The sequence below is a fragment of the Calliopsis andreniformis genome, chromosome 12 (genome assembly GCF_051401765.1).
Source record: "Calliopsis andreniformis isolate RMS-2024a chromosome 12, iyCalAndr_principal, whole genome shotgun sequence".
In the NCBI taxonomy this organism is placed as follows: Eukaryota; Metazoa; Arthropoda; class Insecta; order Hymenoptera; family Andrenidae; genus Calliopsis; species Calliopsis andreniformis.
In genome coordinates, this window is record NC_135073.1 from 16,633,904 (window position 1) to 16,655,202 (window position 21,299).

Below are 21,299 nucleotides of genomic sequence, written 5' to 3' on the forward strand. Positions count from 1 at the left end.
TCGTAGCTTCGTAGCGCGCACAATAGTGTCCCGTTCTTGTTAGATCCTTCATTGATGTACCTTTCGAAAAGGAAGACCGACGATACCATTTAGAACCCCATGGACGAAGTTCTCGATACTAAAAAACCCTTAGAACGATGTCCATTCACTCTCTGTCTGACAGAGAAATTGCACTGCGCAAATTCTATACAAATCTCAGAGATCATCGAAGGTTCGAAGGGGTTTTCGCAACAGAAATGAATCGCGCGTCTGAAATACCACGACTTCCCTCGCCGCCTCTTCCTTTTCCAAAGCTTTCGCGATGATCGAGCGCTTCAACCCTGTTTTACTGCTGGCCGCTGTTCCTCGTTCGATTTCCCATCGAGTGGCCCGACCGTCGCGACGGAGGGGAACGAAGAAAACGATGAGGATACGGTAACGCGACGGTGAAGGGGTCTTAGATCTGCGCTGGCTCCACGTAGTTCGCGGGCAACATACCGTGTCGTCCTGTGCGCTGCACCAGCCCTGTCATCCAACCCTCGTCGATGGCTGTGCAGTTGACGATCAGGTCGCCGTCGCAGAAGCTCACTTCGTCGAGATCTTGGGCCTCGTAGTCGTACATCGCTCTGTACACTCTCTGGAATTTAATTAAAAGGGAAAGAATCGATTAGAGCTTAGGAAGTTAGAGGAATAAAGAAGGTAAAGAGATTTGAATAAGTACATTTAGCGTTTCAAGTGACTTAGAGTAGCTTCCCAAGCACACAGGAGGATTAGAAGTTACGCAAGAACTTACCCCAACGTTGGTGGGTGGAGGTGGTGGCGGCTGATGCTGTGGAACGTGATTATTATTCGTGGCTGGCGTCAACGATCCATAATACTCGTTCACGGGGTCTATGTCCGCCACCGAGCCGATTTTTCTGGTCGGTGGATTCGTCACTGCAATGATTCACAGTGGTTAGATAAAATATTAGAACGCTGAGGCACAGTCATTTAAATATACAGAGTGACAGCAAAATAGGTGGTCTCACTTTGGTAGCGTTTTAGAAGTATCTAAGCATAAAACAGGTCATATATCTCAAAAAAATTTCCTCTAAATATATCACCTGTTCTCATCCTCAGGAACAGTAGAATGAGCTACCAAAATGTGACCACTATTTTTTTATCACCCAGTACATCTCTCGAAAATTTCCATTATATTGGGCAAACTCCATATCGATTTCGAAAGCTCAACCACACAGGAACCACCATTAGCAAGTTGAATATCATACCTGACAAGTGCTGAAACTGCACACAATATGAATAGTGAACACTCGGAAGCAGTTACAAGTGAATCGTTGCAGCAAGTGAACGCGCAATGAAAAAAACATTTACACAAAACAGAAATTCTCTCTGACCAGCCACCGTTAACCACAAACGACTTTCCCGGGATTATTTATTACACAGCCAAGGAAGGAGCATACGCCACGCGTTGGAAAAAACGTAACGTTCAACCTAATGCGTTAATCTTTCCCTCCATTGGCAAGGTAACAATCAACGTTACAATAGGAGTGGCTTAAATATATCCACCTACAGTTAGGCCTAATCCAATTAAAAGGCGATCCATTGAAACTAACTATTGTTGGTTGCGCAACAAATGACTAGCCCGCCCGTATGGTCACATTTTTTCTGCTGGGAAAATGTGCTAGGGATATGTACGAAATAAGTTACTCTATTTTATTATCTAGGAAAAGGAGCATGGGGTATCTCATTTTTTATCGGGCTTAACGATGAAACAATACAGGAAAGGGAGACAGGACCTTGGAGCGTATTTAACAGAGCCTAGCATTGAAGAAGATTCATTCACTTCATGACATATTAATGAGTGACTCAGCCGAGAGATTTTCCTTGTCACTTTGCATTATTTGCAAATGCAAATACTGCAGTATCTACAACCAAGAAACTAGTAGAAACAAACAGGTATTAGCTAATATCTTAAGTTAAACACTTGGCAAAGTGATAACACCGTCACCCACTGATCTACTTAAACTTCTGGAAACTTTAAGGGCTACAGCTCTACAGATCTCTATACTTATAAACTCAGTCTCTCTGAGTCACTACACTGAACTAACTTAACACGCTCACAGTCCACCAAAGGAGTACATATCTACTAACTCACCTCAAAAAACTACGAAATAAAAAATCTGCACATAATATACCACTATCAATAAGGTCTACATAATACTTAAGCAAGAACTCATCAAAGATCCAACTAAAAAAATGTCCTGATTCATCTATGGATTACAGAACTACAAACGTGTTAAATTTTCATCATAGTAATTGTAAAAAGATCCCTACGTCTTATGAGCAAGTAATCACCTTCCTTAAATTCTGACCTAAATGAGACGATGTTCTCAGTACAAGGGTCAAAGGAGGAAAATAGGGCGAACTCACCTGGTCCCTTGTCGCTCGTGTAAATCACAGTAGTGGCCGCTTGTCTGGCGGAATACGGGCTGGGTCTGGCCTCGCTAAGGGGATCGTAATCGGCGATCCTACCTGGTGTCCTCTGCACCGGCGAGCTCGCGCTCCTCGCCGCGGGTGGATTCGCGTTCACGCTCGATGCGGGCGCGATCGTACCGTCCGTGTACTCTACGTACTCTAGATTCAACAAACCACAAGCTGGCGATATGACAAACTACGCGATCTTCATCGGGCAGTCATCCAAAATACCTATCGCGCTTTTAAGTAACAATATCTACGCGATTTTATGTGGGGACACAAGTCTAAACGTCGGGACTCCATAAAATTCAGGGGAGGTTTAGGGCTACCAAGGTGTGCATAGTAAGTTAGCGACACGGTGAAGGTTTTTTGTTCGCCCAGCACCAAATGAAGGCAACACTGAGACAACAAAGAATGCGTTCACAAAATCGAAGGGGTAGAGAACTGTGCGAATTAATGTGAGCTGGATTAGTCGAGATTTTTATGTGTAGAAATATAATTGATTCTATGATAAAAATTATGCAGAAACTTGCTGATTGTCTTTTAAAAAATAGACTTGAAATGTATTGAAAATAGTGTACTTCTAATTCTAGTTACACACATTGGAAATATTGATTGAAACTTTAATAATACTCTATTCGTGATAATAAGAACTACTTATCAAAAGGGTTCTCCAACTTTGAATTACGTGGTTCTGCTCATAATCGAGGTTCTACTGTATATCTTCTACATCAATAAAACAGCCTTCTTCACACTAATTCGCACAACACCTTCAGTACACTTAAGCAAAGAAATAACTCACCGATTTGTTCGCCATTCTCCCCAGTCATCGTCCTCTTCTGCTCCATGATCGCCTTCTTCTGGAGCTCCCCATGGTACGCCACGTTCGAGATGATCTTGCTGTTCTGCTTGATTCGAAGGGTCTCAGGATCGTCAGCCACCTGGGTGAACTTACCCTTCGCCTTCTCGAACTCCGCGTGATACTTCACGTTGCTCTGGATCTTCGTGTTTTCCGCGATTCGCTTCAGCTCCGGCGTCTCCGCCATCGTGGTGGCTTTCGCCTTTGGTATGTGTCTGCAAAACGAATCATCGACGTGTTTTATGAAATTTCATCGCAGGAGAAATTGATGATCACGCAGTGTGCAACGTATCGACAATTAATTAGACGCTAGGTAATTGGACTCGAGTATGACTAACGAATTTATGTCTTTTATGAGTGGAACTGCGAGTGTCAGGTGACTCGTCTATCGAGATCGCGAAAAGCTGAAGCTAATTTAAGGAGATGATGTTCGCGTTTCGATGATGGATCGGTCAATTTTGGAGTAATTAACTTTTACTTGTTATTAGATGATTTAATTGGTAGCGACTTTCTTGAATAAAGAAAAATGAAGAGATATTTCAGACATTCTAACGTTCTAATCTTTTAATATTGTAGATAATCGATCTTAAAAGAAACTCAGAACAGAAGACTTTATAAGCCAATACCTCTCTGCAAATTCAAGTATCCCTATAAGTGCAGTATTTGATTCATATCAGAACAACGTACTAATTATTCTACAATTAGCAATCCGAAGTCTGCAGCCTAAATGGAACTCCTCTCTCGACACGTTCCTTAAGATCAATTACATGTTCCCAGCTAATCGATCGAGCGTTCCATCACTGCAGATCCAGCGAAATATAGATTTAATTGCAGGTGGAATTCCGCTATCTCGATCATCTTCGCGCATCGACGCGTCGACCAGAGTAACGTTGAACTTTATAGCTCGAGGAGCACCCTATTCTGATTACAATCGCGTGTTTCATTCAGGAACCATGCGCAGGTTGCGATTCTTCATGAAAAATATTTTTCATCGAGCGTTCCCTCTGCGAAGAAAACATAGAAATTGTGGAGAGCTGCAGTTTCGAGCTGAATGACAAGCGGTCAACGACGCTCGACGTTATCGCGTACATCCTTTGCGAACCGAAGTCGAGATAACAGAGGAGGGGATGGAGAGAAGGAAGATCGAGAAGTCGAGCGCTGAAGCAGACGTGGTTCTCTTTGCAAAATTATTTTTAACATCTTCTTGCAAGCTACTTCGAGTTAAATAGTGTAGAAGTAGGAATCTTCATTAAGTCCTAGACCATCAAACTAGAATTCTACTTTTCTCGTAAGTTCAACACTGTTATAAATAAAAATCTGGGCCTCCTAAATTATTACAAAATATGTAGATAATCATACGTATGTACAGTTAATTAATTTATTAAAAAAATTCTCCTCGATCTTTGTAATTAATTTCGAAACGCTCTTAGTATCAAACCTGCCTCGTATCATTTCTTATCCTTATCGACACCCATTCTGCTCCCAATTTAAATTCATTAATCGACGCCATATCGTACGATTTCTTTTTAAGGAAAAACAATCGACCCAAGCGAATATCGTAGAAGTGGCTTAACGAGGGATATCGCGCTGATTATTCTTTCCGACGAAAAAGATGCAAATGAGAGACACGGTGTTAATTCGACGCAAGGTCTTGCGTTTCCTGGCGTGTAGGGTTTCGACATTCTGCAACTCAATTCCTGTTCGCTTTGCCTGCGATGAGGAAATAAAAGCGAGCCCTGTTATCGCGGCGTGGTGGCTATATGTAACGCGCGCTGCGCCAGACGGACGTGGCCACGCGTGAATCGCCGAATGGAATTATAAGGTCGTTAACGGGGAGCATATTAATTAAGGGTGCAAACGGTGAAACGACCGAGGCGATAAACGAGTAATCAGAGAGCGTAAGCCGCGGAAAGCTGAGCTGGTAACAATGGTCAGGTGGTTACACTTTCCGCTGGCGCATGTGAGAAGGTCTGCTGGAAAACTTAACGTCCGTGACGAGGAATTCGACGTTTATCGAAATTTATGAGCATGTTACGAGGGGATTCTAAGAAGATGCTGATGGAAAAAGTATGAGCAATTATTTCTATCACTTTAGAGTTCAGTACCTGGTTAAATATCCAGGAGTGAGTGTAGCCAAGTGCATGTGTACTAGACACTCGAGCAAATACGTAATCAAACGCAGCTATGTTTGAGATGCATTAAAAATCGCGAGAAGTAATACATCGGGTTTATTTATCCTGCGAGCTAATCTCTCATTTCCTTAGCTCAGTTTTACGAAACTAAATTGTGATTTATTATCGCGAATTCTTTTTCTGGGTAATTTTTGAGATCTGTGCCACTGCACTGTGCGATTCAGCGCGTCGAGTGGAGTGTGCGAAGGTAAGGTAAGCGTAATCGAGATTTGTGTCACGAGTACGTTTCCCATATACGGTAACCATAACGTTGTCAACCTCGGTAATTGCGCCGACAGTGTTACGCAACGCGTTGTTACGAAGTGTACGAATAATAGGTGTGCCACACACTTCAGGCCCTTTTGTCAACCCGCGCTGTTCCAAGCTTTAAGTAGGACTAAACGTTCTACAAGAGTTTCAGTATTAAAATCTAGTCGCTAGTGGCATGCTAGGTGGTGCTTCGAACAAATATATTTCAATTGAAATTATGTACCTCAACAATTATTTGCACAAATACGTACACACGTTCCTTTAGAACAGTTGTAGTTGTAAACTAAATATTTAAACAATGCAATAATCACTTGCCAACGAGCATTTCTAGTAAAAAACATAACATACGATTAAACATTGAGTAAGCATATAAACTTTTGCTGTACAGGGGAATTATTAGAAACTTACAAGCCTGCAATTGTATTCGCATTTTGTTAACTAACAATTATAAATGTTAATAATTTGCCAAAATCACTGCGTGTGATGATTATTAACAATAGATGTAGTAGAAATTGTTGCCAGGATCATTGGGTTATGAGAAATATTCATTTTTCGCAAAGTATTCTTAGTTAAATATAATTTCGCAAGCCCCACCACCCCAGAACTTATTTCATTGGTTCCCCATCTTCCTCCAGGGGGTATAAATACCCCTGGAGCGCCCCGAGTGTCTCACTCGCGCTGCGCCGGGGCTCGCGGCGGGTCAGGATGACCCAGGCAATCCTGGGGAGGATCTTCCTGGACAATCCTGGACCTCTCTCCATGGACTATCCCCTGCCTGGTCAAGGATGACCATCCGCCCCCACTGGTAGCTTCGAGGGTGGGCCCTTCTACTGGCCCTTCTACTGGCCCTTCTACTGGCCCTTCTACTGGCCCTTCTACTGGCCCTTCTACTGGCCCTTCTACTGGCCCTTCTACTGGCCCTTCTACTGGCCCTTCTACTGGCCCTTCTACTGGCCCTTCTACTGGCCCTTCTACTGGCCCTTCTACTGGCCCTTCTACTGGCCCTTCTACTGGCCCTTCTACTGGCCCTTCTACTGGCCCTTCTACTGGCCCTTCTCTTCTACTAGCCCTTGTACTACTGAGGCTCCTTATGTTTATTCTTACGAATTGAATAGAAAATTCCAGGTGATTACTAGAGATTAAAACAGACTAGTTGAATGAATTTATATATAGGTACAGATTATCACGAGGGTCAGGATCGAATTGAATTGGACCGTTTGACGAATGAAGCGTGGGGGTAGATTGCCGTGAATCGAGCGCGTGATTCATAAACCGCCTGAATATAATTTATTCGCGCATTGTAACGCAATGACTAATCAGTGCGCTGGCAGTTACTCCGTGTCACAGGATACACTTGAACTCTCGTTGCATTCTTATGCGATTCTGCACGCGATCCATATCTAACATAAAAGGAGCTGAGGGAAATTCAATGAGCCGCACTGAAAGAACGACATAGAAACGATTTGTCGTCAGGCATATCGGAGTTCCAAGCTTTCACGTTGCTTCTATGAGAAACACGCCCTATTATCGGCCATTCAAGCGCCGTTTCGCCGAACGATGTAAACCTACAATTACCTTCTCTAAATATATCGCTCCTATTATCTGCTTGCGACACAACGTATCGCATGGATCGTCGACAAAAGCTTCTCTGGCTTACAAGGTGTTTACAAGCCACCGATAGCGAACACGTGATTTATCGAATCGTGTAGCGGTCGCGCATATGCGTGCCGCGAGCAGCCAATGCACCGACAGAGATAATGCAGCTGCACCTGGTTATCGTCGCTCGAGAAAGCGGCACACCGTTTGGAATCGATACGTCGCGAGGTTCACTGATGCCTTCGAACCTGATATCTCGCTGCAAAAAACTTCGCCTGACGATGAACTCTGCGTCGACACCGAGTGCAAACACGCAACCTACACTGCATCGAGTAAAGATCCACTTAAGCTCCATTTAGCAACCGAGGAGCCGAGCACGAGCCTAACAAATATTATATATACTAACGAAAAATCACAAATACACAATTACAAATAATAAAACACTGTCATTACGTGTTTCGTCGATATAATCATTCAGCTCGGATGAACCTTAATATACCAATCTAATCTAACGAAGACTTCATCGCTCCCCGAAATTGGCACAATGAAAAACGTAGTAGCCGAGCTCCGCTCAAGGCTGTCTCAGGATAATAAATTATCCACGAGGATAAGTGGTCGCCATCGAGTACAGGCAATAAAAGGAGCCCAAGGAATCGGCTGTAAAGTCCCGTAATTAGAGTCGTCGCGTAAGAGGAACAGGTATCGTTGGCAGAGCGCTACCGCAAGGTCTCCTTTTTCCAGTGACGTCCCTCGCCGGAGAAATTTTCCGCGGCTGGTCTTATTGGATTCCGTTACTGCGGTTAAGTCGCGCGAACGGCTTCGGAACTTGGCGCACCGTCCTGGCCAATGGAACGAAACCTTACTTCGACCGCATTACTCGAATTCCAGCGAAGGCCGAAACGAGATTCTTGCCTTTTTCTCGCTTATCCCCCTCCGCGTAAAAGCAGCGACGCGAGAACGCAGGAATCGACCGGGAAATTAAAACGTCGAACGACGAGGACGCTCGCGCGAGACGCCATTGACCGAGCCTTTAGCGGACCGTTCGAAGGATAGAAGTGGTATTTCAGCGGATATAGGAGATAGCGATCGTTGGACGTGAGATCTGATTAAGAATCGAGAATTTATGACGGCGGGAGTAGGTGAATGGAACGATAGAATGGTTTCGATACCAGTTCCACTGAAGTTGGATGGTTCAGGGTCACGGGAACGACTGTCTCCCACCGTTTACTCTCGCCAGTTAATTACCTGCGCCTTTTTGCCTCTGCTTTCGGATGCAGAAAATAGAAATGAATTTTCCTGCAGAAAATCCAGGAAGCTATCTCTGATGAATAAACAGTTAATCGACCCAGTCTCTAACAGCTTCTAGAGAAGCAGCATCCTCGTGCAATGTGTCGCGTGGAGCGCAGAGGACGCGACGCGCGCAAAGTAGGGTTGTAAAATTACGTACGACTGACAGAGAGGCTGCGTCTTGGTTATATATGGTGGAGTTCGGAGGTGCATTGTGGGACAAGGTCGGTTCACCGTAGTCGGGCTGGCGGGTCACGCTACGCTGCCCACCCCTTTTACCACTAGCTGTTAAATTGCTCCGAGTTAAAACTGCAACGCGACAAACGGCCCGATGCTTCCGGTCCTTTTCTTCGCCGAGCCGATTCTCACCGCTTAACTGTCTCGTGAGACGCTTTTCCTGCCGTTAGGCTGAGAAAATCGCTAATAAATAGGTTCCAAGTTACGTAGCAGTGTTGCAAGAACACAGTCGATGAGAACTTCATGGTCCCTGAAGCGTTCTTTTAGTTCAGGTTTTCTTCGTGGAAGAGGAAATCTTTCAAATATTAATCTTAGAGCTGTTGGAAGAATTTTTTGCACTTCAAAATTATACTTGACGCCGTGATCTAGTGATATTAGAAACGACAGAGATATCACCCTTATCTTTTAGCGTTCAATCATAGCTCTATGTGTATGTATACTCTGTAATAGTGCTCTGTATACAATGTTCTCTTTACAAAATTCTTGGAAATCCAGTAAACGATAAGACAGTACGATATAAAGTTGTGTACTTAGGAAATAGATCTAAGCACTCGATGTTAGAAACTGATTTTAATGAGTTTTAAGCGAAAACAGCGTAAACTGGCTCAGAAAGACACGTAAATGTGTTACGACGACCGTCGTTTTACGCTTCTCAAGTTTCTCGGCTATGTACTTTGTTCACGACCCCCAGTCGTGTCTTATTACGCTAATCGTAACACTTTTGCCCCAGCTGCCGTGCACGGAAGCATTCATAACGAATATCGAACAGAATAAAACAGAAAATATCGAGGATAAGCACCTAGAAGTTTCGTTCTCATGGACAGAAACTCGGGCTCTCGAAGAGGCCATTAGAGAAACTGAGAAATAGTAGAGGCGTAACTGTTGAAAACCGTTTACGATCGCTAGTTGAGGTGAACCGCACCGCGTTTACGCGGCCAGCGAGCTCTTCTAAATAGAGAAGAACGAGGCGAAGGGAAGTGACTCATTCGTGGTAAACCGATGACGATCCGCTGGAGGATGACATCACTCACTGGATTTATTAAAATTTGGCGGTGAGCTATACCCGATCGCTGCTTTAAAACATGAGGTAACAGAGACCGGAAATAGGACAAAATTCCAGAGGTACAAAAGAACATACAATACATTCCCAAAGTGCCATGAATATTACAGCTTCACTGTTTCCCTTCAAAATAGGATATTTAAAAAAACTTAACTGCACATTACACTAGTACTACCCACTCCTACATATAATAAATACCTATAGCCATAGAAAAGACAGAAATACAGACTCAGAACAAAATTATCGCTCTCTATTACCATAGACACGATATCCCACTAAAATCGCGAAACGTGAGTAATGGCCCGACGCGCTGCAATATCAATTATGATACAGCGAAATAAGAAAATGACCACAGGCAAGTGCAAAAACTCCGTGGCGAAGCAGGGGGGATGGAGGGGGATCGGTGGAACAAAACCAGCCGAACACGTGTTACCTTTAGCCATAGGCCAAGTACTTAATTCAACGCACGTCGCTCAGCACAGAACCCGGAACAAGTGTTCGCACACGTTTCACGAGCAACAGTACATCCCCACGGCGAACCGTTTCGCTTAATTCAAATTGTTTTCGCGGGTCAACGACGTGGGAAAACAGCATCTGCCGGACGACTCGCCTCATTTGCGGCGTACGCGCCGACGAGTACGCTCGTCGAAGACGAATTAACTTGGATATCGAGCCGTGGAGAAGGTAATAGGAAAAATAGGAAGCGGAGACCTCTCACTGGGTCTGCTTTACGAACTTGCGACTTGGAGACCCGTTACTGCGCTATTTCGAAACTGGTCGATTCGTCGCGCGTTAGATTTACTTCGCCTGGCCGCGGAGCATTGCGAGGCATTGCGAGGCATTGCGAATGGAGGCTTGCACGCTTCGAATTTTTCACGGTTTTCCATCATTTCGAGTGTCAACGATGCGACCGAAAGGGGTCATCCATCGCGCTGCTCCGCTGCTCGCACATACGGGCCTATAAAAATTAAATGAACGACGGACAGACGCGAGAGAAAGGGGGAAGATAAAGAGGCAAGGGAAATGAAGGCGAGGGAAGAGGGAGAGCGGGAGGCTACCAGACGAATGAATGAATCTCACGACTCACACGTGTTCTGCTTTGCTTATTCGGCCCATCGTCTGATTCGACACGCGTTGCTGGCACATGCACTGTGCCCCTGAGGGATGTGGAGAGCTCGAGCGTTCGTTGGTCGTGTATTTAATAAGCAATCATTAATTAATGCAGTACTTCGGGAATTATTTTACTTCTGAGACCTACTTTTTATACCCACTCTGAGAAGACTAACGCAGTTTCTATTTTTGAGAGAAGTTCAGAGTACTTCAACGTTTGATTTCCTTCGTCACGCGGCAGAAAAGCCGCGAGAGCAGAGAAATGCAGATTCGAGACGGAAAGATTTCGTCATCGCAGATGCTCACTCTGAATACTTTGCGAGTCACCGTACCGCTTTACGGTAAAACGCTGCATACCGATAGCTCAACGAGAACGCCAGGATGAATCGGTGGTTCTCGATCGTGAATTAAGCTGTCGCTGAGCGAAGGATCGGTGCTCCTTATTTGGCCACCGAGAAGAGATAAACTCGAGATATAGAAAATGCAAAGGGATGCAAATACAGGAAACTGTAGGGAAGTTATCACGGAGAAGCGTTAGACTTTGCACGCTTCTTCCTCGGCCTTCCCCCTCGTACAAGTTTCTCTACGTCAGGGATCCAGAAATTGAGCAGAACTTGAGGTCAATTTCAGTGGATCAACTGACGATGATCTACAGACCAGGTCTATCGGTGGGGGAAACGAGGCCGCTGGATTTGGAGCCGGATGCATCAATTGTGCTATCGAGGACACCTTCCTGGCGTCCAATTTTTACGAATCACTGTTCATAAAGAGCGTATCGAACAGGAAGAAGGAAAAAAAAAGAAATCTGCAGCTCGAGGGCCAAGCTGGTGATTGGACTCAGCCGTTTTACGTCTCCATAAATCGCGTTTCGATAACCACTGGGCATTTATCAGCGACACGAGAATTTTACGTAACAACGGCGCGGCAATTATCTGTGGAAAGCGCGCACATTTTCCGCGCAACGAGACTGATAAGAGCGATGGGATAATCTCGTCGGGTATCTCGTAACGATCCCTCGTTAATCAGGGGATAAGATAAAATCTATGGAACGGTTCTCATTAATATTCCATCGGACAGCGGGTCATTATTAGAACATGCTACCTTCCGCGGCCACTCGAGGGCCCTAATTATCGCCGCATGTGCACCGAATTAGCGGTGCCAGCAAAGGCAACTTTGAGACCATCATTTAAGGCTACTTGCCGCTAAGTTCCTGCCGACACTGTGTTAGTCTGGAACTCTCCGTGGTTACACAAACTTGTCTGCTACTACTGTATAGCTACCTGAGCGTGGAAGAGAGGAAGCTAGAGGTAGTCTAAAATCAGGAACAATCTTAGAATACCTCTGTATTCTTAATATCTAAACACTTAATTAGTTTCCAAAGCGACTTGCAGATATTAATAAAAACTAGAAAATAAGAAGAAAAGAAGACTATCTAAAATCAAATTAACCAAATCTGCTGTATTATTACTATTATCTGAGAAATAGTGTAAATTTTCTGAGAAAGATGGAGCAAGGCTTTCGAGAATTTATTTTTTTTAGCCAGCCAGATGCTCCGCTGCAGCGACACGATGCTTTCGCGTCCTTTCACCTGAATTCTTATTGGAAACGTTACTGTTACTCGCCGCTGAATGCCCGGCTACCGTGGACCACGGCAAGGACGCCAGCGACTGAAAAGAACCGCGCTGAAACGAGGATCTCTGTTGGAAAGGTACGGCAGTATATTGTCCTGACCGCAGGACCGCCTGCTTTCGCTGCACCGACACGCCTGGCATGCGTTTAAGCGTCGGAAGATTCGTAATACCAGCTTGCAAACGCGAACAAGGCAGAATCTACGACCTTTCGCCGCTGTACGCCTCCAAACGCGCATACTGTGACTTTGTAGTGAAGCTTATTACAAATTCAACTCAAATGATGTTATTCAAAAGCTGAAGAAATGAAGAGATGAAGAAATGAAGAGATGAGAAAAAAAGAAATGAAAAGATGAAGAAATGAAGAGATGAAGAAGTGAAGAGATGAAGAAGTGAAGAGATGAAGAAATGAAGAAATGAAGAGACGAAGAAATGAAGAAATGAGAAAATATTGAAGGGCTGCAGGAATGAAGCCATCTGGCAATTTTATTGCGTAACAAATTCAGTTGAGTCACCGATTAAAATTCAAGAACATCAGCGTATCGACATATGATCTTGGATTAATTATTCATACAGGAAAGTCCTGCAATGAATATATTAATATAAATCTCGCGGAATTCTGGGATTTGAATGGGATTTAAAAATCGATAGGTCTGTCCCTCGCGTTCAGTCAGGATTGAGATTTTAAACTGCAAATTGAGGTACGCTTTTTGCAAGGTATGCGCATAGTTTTGGTTTCACGATTTAATCCGTGCTGGATCTGCTTTCGTCTTGACCAGCCGCACAGAAAAGAAATAAGAAGAGTGTTACTTACGCCTCACAGTATGGCTGTTTGTTGAAACCCTTGTACGTCCGCATGTTCAGGATCATCCCGCAACCCTGACACTTGAAGCACTGTTTGTGCCATATCTGAAAAAACCAATGACCAAAATCAGTCTCTGCAAATCCGTCTGTTCTGCGTCTAATCCTAGCCAGTGGCTGTCTTAAATAAATACACCCCTCAGAAACATGAACACTGAAGTCAGATTGCAAAATATCTGAGAATAACATTCTTCAAGTAAATGAAGCAACGAGAAAAGCGTAAAATATTATTCTACACAATCCTACGATAAATGCATACATAAAATAATGCCTAAAGGTCGCGATACCTTCGCCAACGCAAAGATTCGCGAACTTATCACGAGCCTCTACGCTCGGTTCGCACGGACACAAAAGGATCTAATACGAGCGACCTTTGTTACATTGTTACCCATCGTTAGCGCCCAGCGATAGATCACGCCTGAACCTCCCGCCTGAGCGTCTCGTTTCGAGAATTTATCACGTGTCAATAACGATGCACTCTGACCCAGCTTGCACCGGGTTAGGTCCGCCTCTGACACCATAGATAAGAGAGAAATACGATCGCTGAATATTTTCCTCGATAAGATCAAGCGGTCAATGAGTGAAAACTGCAATTATCGTTTTCTCTTCTACTCAAGGCCGCAGAGCTTGTCTCAGCAGCTTCCCAAAGGACCTTGAGCGCTCTTGCAACACCTCGTATATAGCACAGCGATACGATTAGAATTCCATGCGGGCCCGTGTTGTAGAACGATCGATACATCGATACGTTGCTCGACTGACCCAGGAATAGTCGAAGGCCTCCGTATCGTACGTCGTTCGCCAATAAATGGCAAGGCTGCTGTCAGATGTCGAATAAGGTCGCAGATCTTGGGCAGAACAGCCACGAAGGCCTGCTCCTAAAGCGTGTATACCCGGAAACGGAGAAATGAGTCACGAGCAAGTGAGTCAACTTTGATGGCGGTCAACAAAGGGTTATAATTATTCGCCTCGGCTCGTCTCGCGCGTTCTTCGCCTTATTATAACTCGTTTCAGGCCTCTTATCGGCTACTTTCCCGCGAAACTGCGCTGCACTTAGCACGCGACCAACTTCGTCTCTCTCTGGCGCTGCTATTGTCCTCTCAAGAGCAATTTTGATACCTCAGAGAAATTTTCCAATATCTCAAAAGCATCCTAGATTCATTAAAGTATGTAGATACTTCGTGATGAATCATTATAAATAGAGAATAGGAGAAGTCTCTAGATCTTCAAGCTACTTCAAAATTCTTCGAGTCTTTTATCAAGTCACTAATGATAGGAAAAAGTAGATTAATCCCTTCGTATCGCTGCTCAATTCCTCTCGTAGAACAGTTACAAAACCTGGCGAAATGGAGTGCCGGAAGCTGGAAGGCGGGTCGCGATCGGCGTTAACGATCCTTTCGAAAACCTCGTGCTAGATAACAGTCGCTACATAGTCACGGTGATTAACAAGAAAACGAACAAACTGGTTGTTAATCAACTGTAAGTTAACAATGAACAGACAAAGGTTCGAGCACCATGGTTCTAGAGTCGAGGATCTGTTGGATAAAGGGATCAGCGAGAGGATTTCTTGATCGAGCAGAGTTTTCAATAGCGTCGGCATTTTGGAGAGGAGACGGTCGCATAACTACTGTACCACTTCGAGCATTGCCAAGAGCATTCGTAGCCACGGCACGTCTCGATTTCTAGACGATGCAGGTCGTCAGTGTCAATCCGTGAGCCGAGACGGCGGTATGCAACACAGAACGAATGCAACGGTACCTTATTTGTATCGTGCATGCAATGCTAATCGCGCCACGAACAGCCCTCGACGTTGACTTCGATCCATGACATGGGACAGCACGTGGATCTCGTTCCTTTAATTCGCTCGCAATTAGTTAGCCGCGATTAGCGGTAATTATCCTGGTCCGCTTTTGAATCGCCCCAGGAACAGTTAGCTCTTGGAGAGAAACTGCATTCCGCCGATAATGGGAATGAATTTAAAAAATTCCCTCGCTGAATGATTTTCGAGGATTTTTAACGTTGGTATTTTATGACTTGTACTATACAACAGGAAATATTTGAAGAAAGTATTAGATAATAAGGAAGTTTGAATCGTATCAATTTCTTCTAGAGTAGCGCATTCATACACGGACAGTAATAATTAGGGGTTATTTAGGTAAAAGCAGAGTAGCAGACTGAGTGAATCGATTGAAACATTAATTCTTAAGTAGAAAATAAGAAAGGTTTCACCAGCCCATAAATGTTTCACCAATACATTCTTCTGTTATGTCGATACGAGATTGCTTATATGCAATCCAGCTCGGTTACAAAAAGCCACTCGTGGTTTAATTCGATTACTCAATTACAATGTTTGCGCATGGATTATACAAACACGGTGATACAACTGGTCGAGATGTTCCCTGCGGCGCTTTCACTTATTTTTGGAATATTTTTCGCTCGTTTCGCAATGTATTTTGCTTACTGTCCCCGGGAGACGTGTTAATCAACTTTCGATTTGATGACATTCGATAATACTTATCGTCGAGTTTGAGGCGAGAAATTAATCCTGAAACAAAACGCGTAAAATTAGCCATAAATTGCAGCTGAGGATACCTCCAATTCAATCCCATTTAATTGAACACTTGCTTCAACGCGTAATCAAGAAAATAACAATTAGTACGATACACTTTCATCCTCCCACAGTGTCTTAATTATATCAAACTACCGAATCTTACGCAATGTGCTCCAGGCAATACCCCTCAACTTTGCCCCACCTATTTAGGTCACTTCCTGCATCATGGCATGATAGCAGACCCCCAAATAACATCTGACTCAAGTAATTGTGATATTCCCAATAATCTGACGGCGATGTGTAAGTGCCCAAGCATCTCTGGTATCAATAGCCTCGTTTCGTATGCAATCCACCGATCGTATGCAACATTTGATATTTAACGGATCGCAAAGGTCAGCGAGTATCATTTGGGTGTCACTGTTGCGGACGAGGCCTGCTTAATCCAACAGCAATTTGCCGCGCCGCTCGTGCTTTCACTTTCGACGACAACGCGCCGATTCACCAGCGATATAATTCCTCACGCGCTTTTACCAGCTGATCTAATTTTCGCACGGCGCACTTTCTTCGCCGACCGCAGCCAGGGAAAACGACCACGTCTCTATACAGACGGTTATTCAACGGACGTAATTACGCGAGCAATTGTTATTGCAATGGCCGTTCCTTGCAATGGAGTGCACCACACGGTGGTTAATCGCGGGGAACGAGTTGACGTTTGTTGGAAGGATTGACATTTTACCTGCTGATTGTGGCTGAAATCTGTTTAAATATATGGGCTTAGGATTTGGGAATCGCGTTTACTGAGATTAATTCATGATTATCGTGACCCACTTTGATTCTGTTGAAGATACAAGTGATATTAAAAGCAGGTAATATTTGAAAATTTAAAAATTTGACCATTTGAATATTTGAAAATTTGAATATTTCATTATTTGAAAATTTGAATATTTGGATATTTGAAAATTTGAATATTTGGATATTTGAAAATTTGAACATTTGAAAATTTGAATATTTGAAAATTTGTATATTCGAATATTTGAAAATTTGTATATTTGAATATTTGAAAATTTAAAAATGTGACTATTTAAATATTTGAATGATCTGCTATTTCAAAATCTAGTTCTTACGGGGTTCCTCTGTATTTCCACAACTTTCCATCAAATGCAAATTGGGAGCCTAAAGTCCTGTTCCAATAATCTTCCTTGTAATTCGGTCTATCGTTCAGAATTCCAACGCGAGGTGAATCGCAACACACCAGCGTATTTTTTCCCCTAGAAAGGGGCGTCTAGCAGATGTTGCTCGCGTACGTAGAATAATTAATTCGCGTTTTCGCAATAGCTAGTGGGAAACAACCGGATGCCGTGTCGCATCGCTGGCATAACAGGAATTTCTAACGGCTGGAGACGCGATTCAGGGTTCCCTCGAGAGTAAAAGGCTTATTCTTTCTAAATTCACGGCGTGAATCTTCGCGCCATACCCATAGGCCGATGATTAGCTCGTGCAACGTACTCGTAAAGACAATTTAGCCTGTAAATGTTAAGAAGGCGCCACTTATAGCCAGTCTCTCAAAAAACGAACGGGAAATCAAGTTAACAAGCATATTTGCTCGAAGCCGAAATTACATGGTTACGTGGCTGCGACGGGCTTTCATTGCTTCAAATCGCGTAAGGTGGTCAAACGAGTCTTACGAGAATTAATGTATCTGACTCGCTTAATTGACAGTCCTTGCCTGATTAATTAATGGCTACGCGACTTATCACACGGGGAGATTGTACGTCTGATTCGCGATACGATCTTTGGATTCACGACGGTGAAGAAGAAAAAAAAAGTGGTATTTACAGGAACATTTGAAAGCATGCGAACCGGAAACAGCTCTCCTACAGAGAGAACACGCGCAAATATTCGTCCGCTGCAGTTTGCATCGAATCGACGTATTTTTGAAGCGATGTAGTCGCGCAACAGGTTGGGAATAACTCCCACCTGTTGCAATCACACGCCAGAGGCCCACGCAACGAGCGTAGTCTCAGCCTGGAATTCGATTACAATTTCTCCGAACTGTGTTACATTCGAGGATCCCGTACAATGCACCGACGATGGTAAAACGAGTTAAAAAAACACTTGTTTTCTCTGTGTTGTTCTAAAAGGCACGTCAGAAGAATCGAGGTAATTTATGTTTTCCCTGCAATGCTTTAATTCAATAAGTACGCGCGTAACAGAAAAGGAGAAGCCCAGACAATGCTGAGGGTGGTGAAAAAGAACTGGCGAGCGGTTCCTCTTCATTAATGGGACGTGGATTAATTGCTGCACCAACAGGATGCGTCTGCTGCGTATGCGGGTTGGTTCAAGTTGAAAGGAGAGACTATTCAGGCGTACATATTCGGTCAATGTATCCCCTATTTTCTCGTTCTAAGTTCATGATATACTATCAATGAATTTATAGGAAATGGCGATGCCTAATCCAAGGTGCACCACCCCATTTCCACGTGCTTCCATCCTGCGCTCATCTCTCGCGCAGGCCCGCGAATTTCAAACAACTTAACGCAACTCAAAGACTGTAATAAAATCGAATTCGTCTAATTTGAGGAAATTCCACTCCGCGAGGGAGCATCGCGAAGCAAATAATAAAAAACTGTTCTCGATTAAGGGCCGCTTCGCTTTAATTGTCCTTCGTGCGCTTTAATTCGCCGCGCGGCTAACGTCGGTCTCGCTCTGCCGTCGATTCGCGAGCTGCTCTTTTCTCTCTCGAAGTTCCCCGCGAAGGAGACGGGCGGAAACAGCGAACGCGAGGGAAAAAGGAACAGCGTGAAGAGGGAGAGAGAAAGGAGCTTCTATGCGCCATTCACAAGAGCGCAGCCAGCGAGAAGTCGAGATATGGAGAGAAAAATCCGCGACGGACTACAATCTTACGAAGAAATAATTATTCGCGGGATATCCGATTCTAGTGGCTCGCCTTCGAACGAAATCTCCACCTCCCTTCGGCTCCGTGGTTGATTCGAAGGTTAATAACACGATTATTGCACGCTCCTTTTACACGCGATCGTATTCAATTACAGTATTAATGATGAACTGGTAGGAATGATATTTCCGTGGACGCACGCGACGGCGGAAGAAGGCGCCAGAAATACACTCGGGGAGAGACTACAAAGGGAAGAGAGAATTTAGAAAACCAACGTGGCGATCGGCGTATCTCGATAGATCCAAATTTAGGAGGGCCGACTCGGATGCTACGAGGCCTCGCTTTCCAGCGGTGGAGAGAGCCGCCCACGTGATTCAAGACTCGTTAACTCGAGACAAGCGTTAAATAAATTGCGACTGGTATGCATTGCTGGGTATGATCGCTTGGAGATCCAAAAAGAGAGATAAATTCCAAAAAAGATCATTCCTTGTGCATACAATCTCAGTATTGTATCCTACACCTCTGAAACTCCCAAATGAGAAACTCTAATGCTTCAGTGCTGTTTTAGATTAACACTTAAGATTGGTACAAGTTGTGGAATACACAGTTCTATCTATAGCATGTATCTATTTAAGAGAGTTACATATATCGTAAACAGCGCGATTCTATGGATTCTTGCCGCGTCGATAGCAACAAACCCGACACGTGCAGTTTTCTACGGCGCATCTTAGCTGCTGTATGGAGCTGCATCGAACGTTTCCACTCGAAGTGGACCCGTTAACGAAGTTGTTTCATCAAACAACGCGCTTTTCAAATGAGTCACCTTTATATTTAGAGGCAAACTATCTACTGCAAATTTCAATATTTGCAGTACGCGAGAAATGCTTATCGTTGCTGTGAATTTTTCGTTTTGTTGAGTGCATTCGAACTTCAGCGATAAAGCGTATTAAGCCCACTATTCTACATTTTTCTGTCTTCAAATTTTTCAGTCTTCTTAATAGTAAAAATGATATTAAATATTCGAGATACACGTCTCCATTGACTCTGTAACTTAATGCACTCTGACTCTAGAATCCATAGCCTGGTTCGCGCGGTAAAGCGTCGATATTCAGAGACTCAGGGAACAGAGCGGATTTTGTGCAAGCCGAGGGGCGAGCGAAGCGACAGACAATTATGCTGAATGGCACAGGACGCCTCGGTAAGCGGAACTAAACAGGAACGGTACCATCCTACGATATCTGTTGCAAAAAGTCCTCCGCCGTTCCACACGATCCGCTCGCAGGGTCTGAAGAAGCACCGTGTAAAGGACGTCCCCGAAACAGCGACGAAAAAGCAAGAACCTACCTAAAAAACTGTTTGAATACTAAAACGATGCTTTGAATATTTCACCGACAGATATTAAACACCTTATCTCCATGGATTATGATTCAATTTCCATCGCGCGGGGCGAAGTTCGCACTCCGTCGCACGCGTAATCGGAAATGAAACAATTACGTCTCGGACGAAAATCGTAAACTTTCTCGGCAAACGCTTTGTGGATCGTAAAACACTGCCGCGGCTTAAGATGAAAGAAAACTGTGGTTAACCTCGAGATACGACGAACTCTGTTCTTCAGAACCTTAAGTGTACTTCCTGGCAAGTTTGAAGGCGCATGGAAAAGAAATATGTTCGACAGTATTCGAAAGAAGTTTGCAGATTCGGTAAGGAAAGGTTGGAAGGTACCTTATCGAGGCACTTGAGCTCCTCGATCGGATAGACCGTTTTCTCGCAGCGGGCGCACGTCTTGCTCATCTTCTGCTTCTTCTTCCTCCTCTTCGTCGTCTTTCCACTCTCGTTCCCTCCTTCTCGGCCGTAGTTCCGCGTACGTGTGTATCCTCGGCCTCTCTCGCCTCTTCACGAAACACTGCGCGTACGTAAGAAACACGTGTAACACTAACGACACATCCGCGCGGCCGTTCGCGTCGGGGCGATCGCAAAGAATCGACGTCGATTCGCGTCTACGCTCTGCTATCGTTTCTTCAATTTCTCAACCGCAGCGCGAACAAGAGAAAATGCACGCCAGCGGAAAAGCTCGAACTGCACGGGTGCCACACAGCCGCACAAACTGCACTGCCCTCTCGGCCTCGTCTAGCCACAAAAACTCCTTGAGTGACAGTAATGGTGGTGTACCGCGCTAGTCAGTGCAGCGATTGAACAGTTACTTTCTGTGTGATGTGTCACTGGTTATTTATGAGGGAAATTTCGGACGGATTTGTGGCACTGATTGTGGGATAGCGAGTGATTGGATGATAGCTTTTTTTAGGTTTTTGGAGGTTTCATGAAAAT

General features: G+C 44.3%; 1 protein-coding gene across 1 annotated transcript; it reads right to left on the reverse strand.

Moving 5' to 3' along the window:
• Positions 1 to 301: 301 nt before the first annotated feature.
• LOC143185546 (LIM and SH3 domain protein F42H10.3-like) lies at positions 302 to 21,059 on the reverse strand. Its single transcript, XM_076388644.1, has 6 exons — positions 20,697 to 21,059; positions 13,487 to 13,581; positions 3,257 to 3,528; positions 2,410 to 2,613; positions 773 to 915; positions 302 to 616 (listed from the first exon to the last, which is right to left on the reverse strand). The coding sequence occupies exons 1-6, from the start codon at positions 20,763 to 20,765 to the stop codon at positions 437 to 439; spliced, it is 963 nt and encodes a 320-aa protein (XP_076244759.1). The 5' UTR covers positions 20,766 to 21,059; the 3' UTR covers positions 302 to 436.
• Between the last annotated feature and the right edge of the window lie 240 nt (positions 21,060 to 21,299).